Source organism: Phaseolus vulgaris, chromosome 1, assembly GCF_000499845.2.
Source record: "Phaseolus vulgaris cultivar G19833 chromosome 1, P. vulgaris v2.0, whole genome shotgun sequence".
NCBI classification, from domain to species: domain Eukaryota; kingdom Viridiplantae; phylum Streptophyta; class Magnoliopsida; order Fabales; family Fabaceae; genus Phaseolus; species Phaseolus vulgaris.
The window spans coordinates 9,408,181-9,414,180 of NC_023759.2; the positions used below are offsets into that span (position 1 = coordinate 9,408,181).

The 6,000-nt window shown below is 40.9% G+C and overlaps 1 protein-coding gene across 1 annotated transcript; it reads right to left on the reverse strand.

Moving 5' to 3' along the window:
* Positions 1–3,492: 3,492 nt before the first annotated feature.
* Positions 3,493–5,701, reverse strand: LOC137813512 (probable receptor-like protein kinase At1g11050). The gene has a single exon (XM_068615823.1). It carries the CDS (start codon positions 5,641–5,643, stop codon positions 3,817–3,819), a length of 1,827 nt encoding a protein of 608 aa, XP_068471924.1. The 5' UTR covers positions 5,644–5,701; the 3' UTR covers positions 3,493–3,816.
* Positions 5,702–6,000: the final 299 nt, after the last annotated feature.

The window sequence follows — 6,000 nt, forward strand, 5'->3', positions numbered from 1 at the left end:
TGGCGAGCTTGCGCTTCAGAGGGTTGGAAGAGGGTGGTCTCGGGGACAAAGGGCTCTTGAACTTAGGAGGGGAAGGGACAACGAGATTGGGATCGGAGGGAAGGTCATTCTCTGAGGAGAGTTTGTGCTTGCGAGAGGGGCGGGGTTTAGCGGAAGGAGAGGGGGTTGGCAAATTTTGGAGAATGAAATGAGGAAATAAGATTTTGGAAAGGAAATTTTTTGAGTAAATGTGGGAAATGAAATTTTATGAGAGGGAAATAAAATAAATATGATGGAGGGAATGAAAGGAAATTTGTGGCGTTTCTAAATGACGCATTTTGAAGGAGAATTGTGACAGTTATTAAGATGTCATAATATACGGATAATTGTGGCGATTTTTAATAACCACCATATTAAAACCGTCACAACTTACAAGTTTTTTTTGTAGTGAAAGTAGTTAAAACTCCTGATTTTGATTTTTTGGTTACCCCTGACGCTAGACCCTTTTCTTTCATTTTCATTTTTGACAACATTAAAATCTACACAGAAACACCATGCCGGGTTTTGATGTGCACTCTTGATATAAGACAACTCCGCCCATAAACACTCCTTTTCAAGCAAGTTGCAAGGAGCATAAATATTTAACACTGCACAATGGCATTTCGATGCTATATGCTGCCCAAAGGTAGCTATGTATCCCTTTCCCACCACATGCCTATCATATTCAAACGCATCCTTATGCCACACAGTTAACGTACTCCCTGCTCCATTTTCGCCTTCATTGTGAATCCAACCAACCTTATTATCTCCCTATAACGAATAACATCTAGAGTTTGAAAGCGCAAATGCTTTAACCTCTTGAAGGCACAATAAATTCGCTCCCTCCTTAGCAATAATATGCCTAATATAATTTGCTTTTGTTCCCCCTCCCAGCCCTCTTATATTAAGATTGACAATAATCATAACAACTCATCTTGGATACCCTCCTCTAACTTCTTCCTAATCCCCTTATCTCTATCCTTCATCCTTCTAAATTCTTCAATTATCTCCTCCTCATTCCTGCAACATGACGACCATAAAAGTTTACCCACCTCCCAAATTTTAGAAGGATCATTTGGGTTACCCTTCTTCCTCAATCTACTGTTGCATAATAAAATGTCTCCTTCAGAAGCATCATTTGAATTAAAACTGAACCTGAATGATGAGTTGTTCCCATAATGTAAGGATCCTGCTCCCCCTTTGGATCTCCACCGCAGTCTCAGACTGGTTTCCCCATTCCCCACACATCTCGTAACCTACGCACCTGCAGGGAAGTGTTGAAATTATCCACCAACGAAACTCCCTGGGCATCGCACTGCTTATGCCCCATTAACAGATCTGCAATAGCGCTACCGCTACCGCCCACTCCTTCTTCACAAATCCGATTGATTAGGCTTGTTTGTGGGCCTTCACAAGCATCCAGATGATCTATTTCAGCTCCGCCAGCGCTAGCAAAGGATTTTGTTTACCGTCATGCCTCTGTTGCCCTTGGTGGTTCCTTTGTTCTCAGAGCAAGTTTCGGTGCCCCTAACTCTCCCTCACTACTGGAAAAACCCTTCTCACAACGTCTATCTTCGTCAACGTCCCATGCACCCCCTGCATACACTGATATTGGGCCTCTCGTCACATCCCCTGAACCTCTCACTGTGGGTTGGGCTTCGCTGCCCTGCAAATGGGCCATCCCGAATTGGGCCTGCTCAAGCTGTTAGAAACCTCAGAACACTCCATAATATTGAAAAACAACTTTGTGGAAAGTCTGACACACACGGTTGACCTACTCCACCACAAATAAACCTGCCTCTCCTTCTGAATCCATCTGCACAGGCAATACTTCTTTTGGGGAAGACGAAAAACCTTCCTTTTGTACTCCATTCCCCCTGCCTGAAGAACATTCATCATTTAGACCCCCTTTTGTCTCTTTCGGATAGAAATCTTGACCGTTCCTCTTGCTTGTGTTCTCCTGCCACAACCCCTCTCCTCCACATCCTTCCCCCTCATCGCTCTTCCGCACGAAGAAGATGGTTTCTTTGACAAAAGAGTCCCTTGAAGACACACTATCTGAAGAAGCATAATGTATGCACTTACACTTGCAGAAATCTCCACCTTGGCTAGGAATCTCCTCTATAATACGAGCACGAAATACTTTTCCATTTATCCGCAATTTTTTGGACAAAGATGCATTGTTGGACTTCCGGATTCTCACTTGAATTCTAGCGTATTTCAAGTTATCCCACAGAACAGTACCGTCATCAATGGACACCAACGTGGCCACTTCTCCAACCACATTTGTAAGACAATCCTTATTCCACACACAGAAGGGCAAACCGTAGCATCTAACACACTAATCTATGACTAGCATCAAGGGATTCAGACCAAGGCTTAAAGTCACCAAGAACACTATCAAACCACTCTTTGTTGAGATTGATATTATCGTCCATGCATTCACCCTCTTTTGGTGTTAATAAAACTAGATTATCCCCCATATACCTCACCCTAACCATACTCATCCCACCTTTGAAGAATTCTTCTCGAAGTTGATAGAAATCAAGATCTGGCAGCATTTTTCCAACCACGCTACTAACCATCCACGGAAGGACCTGCGGCTTGGTTCCAAAACCAGCTCTTTTCCATTTCACGATTTGAGAAGTTCTCACTGCATCAGCATAAGATTGTTTGTCTTTGCTTAAGTTCCATACTTCCTTCCGAAGCTTCTCCTTCCGAACCTCCACCCTTGTAATCTTTGTAGGAACTTTACTATTTTGACTTCTTCCCCCTCTAGTCTGGCCACCTTCTTCTAAACCATCTCTACTAAATCTCAGAACATCGACTTGAAGCTTCATGTTCCCTATGTATATTCGGTCCAGTTTCTTCTGAAGTCTTCCAAGATTTACAACATCAAAGAACCTCACAAACCCGTACCTTCTTCCCCATCTATTTGGCCTACACGAGATGAATACCTCCTTCAACCTTGTCCACTTCTGAAAAACCCTAATCATGTCGTACTCCATGTGAGTAGCTGGGAAGTTAGAGAAAAAGAACGTGACAACACCACCACTTCACAACTTACGTCCCTCCATTGACCTCCACTACTACTTCCTATACTTCTCATATCCTCCTCTGTCCTCTCCCTCACTGTCACCCGGTTGCCTCAAATCCCAACAATAATTTTGACCTGACACTTATATATCCGTAGTTTCTTTGCTAATCGAATACAAGCTTAAAAAAAACATTTCTTTCATACCTTAAACAAGTTGAACCTATATAAAACGTGGGCTTTCTACCAATAGGACCTTGTAACAAGTCGAATCACTCACCCTTCCCTAGTTTTAATAAGGGTGAAGAAGAGAGATTCAACCATTCTCATAACACATAGAACTAATTACAAAAATATATGATTTCACTCACATCATAATTTATAGTACATAAGCAATAGTTTTAATAAGGATGAAGAAGAGAGATTCAACCATTCTCATAACACATAGAACTAATTACAATAATATATGATTTCACTCACATCATAATTTGTAGTACATAAGCACAAAATAACATATATGAAGGAGGCAGTTGATAAAAGGAAAAAATATATTATGTTTTCCTACTTACAATTAATAATATCTTTAACATATATACTTATTAATTACACTTTAATTCAAGTGATACAAATTTAATTTTTCATGTTTCAAATTAAAGTTGTTGTACAAAAAACTCTCACCAAAGGGTTAATCCTACGCCTAAGAAAATGTCATTAGTATAAACCAAAGTTGGCTATACAAAAAAAAGGTTGAATGAATATTGTACTCATGAATAGGATGAAACACGTTGTATAGATCTTCCACTTTCTTGCAAACCGTGCAACAGAGAAGATTGAAAGGACGCATGACCCAAAGGCACAGGCCTATCTGGTAGTTTGGGAACGTCAGTGTCACCCTCTAACATCTTAAGGGCCTCAGCAATAGTAGGCCTTAAAGCCGCCATTGCATGAGCACAAAGCATTCCAACATGTACAAACCTTTCCATGATTTTCACTGGCCCTTCTCTTATTGACTCATCAAATATTTCCATCATCTTTCCCGATTCTGCTAGTGTCCACACCCAATCAGTGATTGCATCCGCAGATGAATTCAATGTATCAAGCACTTTTCTTCCACTCATGATTTCCAGAACCACAATACCAAAACTGTATACATCACTCTTCTCAGTGAGTTTCCCATATAAAGCATACTCGGGTGCCACATAACCATATGTTCCAGCCACCCTTGTGGTGAGAGGAGACTGGTCCTCACTACCTTCCATGGCCAGCCCAAAATCAGCTAATTTAGCATTCATTTTGGAGTCCAAAAGTATGTTGGTAGCCTTTATGTCACGATGATAAATTGGAGGTTTGATTTCATAATGCAAATAAGCAAGCCCCTTAGCCACATCAAGGATTACGTTCTTCCTTTGTGTCCATGTTAATCCACCATGTGAAAGTTGGTAACTGAGGTTGCCACTAGGCATGAAATCATAAACCAGAAACCTCCTCTTACCTTTCAAACTCTCACTAGAAATGCAACAGCCCCGAAGAGCAAGAAGATTCCTGTGCTTTATTTTGCTTATGATATCCACCTCATAGCAGAACTCTTCATCCCCTTTACTTTCCACATTCAAATTCTCCTTCACAGCAATCAAAGTTCCATCCCCGAGCTTCCCTTTGTACACAACCCCATCACTACCTTGGCCAACCATATTCCTCCTTGAAAATCTGTTAGTGGCACGTTCAAGCTCCGATATGTGAAACCATTTTGCACCAGTGTTCGTCAAAATACTGTTCCTGACACCGTTTTCAATTTCCATGTGATAAACATTTTCCTTCCTTCTCTTGTCCCACTTCCTGTACATAACCACCATCAGCACAAAAACAATAATAACCCCAACAACAGCACCCAATAACGTAAAAACCACCTTCATAACTTTTCCTCTCTTATTTGATGACCTTTTTGCCACTTCTCTAGAAAGTGGCACGCCCAATATGCAACCAATCGTGGTGAAATCAGTTGTGCCTTCTGGATTAACAAAAGCTGAAGCATACAGCGATGCGAACGAAAAACAATCCGTCTCACTAGAATTTGGGTTACCACTAGTAAGCTGAAGAGCCACTTTCAAGTTTGCTGCTATGCAATTCGTGCAGCTAATTTGGTCGTCAAAGTCTTTGCAGAAAGTTTGTACCGGGCTAAGTCTAATAGAGTCCACCTTCTGTTCCCAATCTCGAGAAGTTACAACACCAGCACAGGTGGAAAAGTTTGTAACGAGCTGAGAGGGATCAGGGAAGCAAGAAGGGACGAAAGATGGGTGAATTGACAAGGTTGTGAGTTTTTCTTGGAAATCTGACAGGCAAATGGAGGAAGTGTTTTCATTGGGAAGTTGAAAAAACGAGGTTTGTTTGAGGTGTTGGGAGAGGCCTATGTGGAAGATGGCGTTGAGGGTTGAGCAACAGGGTTGTTTGTTGGGTGGGTTTGTGCAAGTTGAAGTGTTCCAAGGGAAGGTTTTAACGTAGGTGAAGTTGATTGGGCAAGATGAAGGAGAAGCAGCGGGTATGAGAATGGTAATGAAGAGGAACAGAAGGAGTAATGTGACGTGGTTTTCCATTGAGATCTATGGTGTTTAAACAATGGTTTTTGAAACATTAGATTTGAAGCATTTTAACATAAGATATCTGAGAAACAATGTTGTACCAGTCAAACTTAGATTGCTTTGGTCAGTGCAGCGGGTCTAAAGCCACTTCCAAAACCTACAGTTTTCATTTAAAAGTCGCTTCTGGCGGTTAAATCACCCGTGCTTTTTTATGGTCTTCATGGTCGCCTTTGACTTTTTTGTTATTGGTTAAGAGTGGTACTTAGTCTTTTTCGTGAAATATTTTTTAAATATATGTATCAATATTGAAAAGAAAATGAAAATGAAAACTAAAAACAAACATAATGGAAAAGGTAACTTTAAGAAGAGTAA

Excerpts from the sequence above, each read along its gene's own strand:
- LOC137813512 (XM_068615823.1), bottom strand. The coding sequence starts at position 5,643 with ATGGAAAACCACGTCACATTACTCCTTCTGTTCCTCTTCATTACCATT.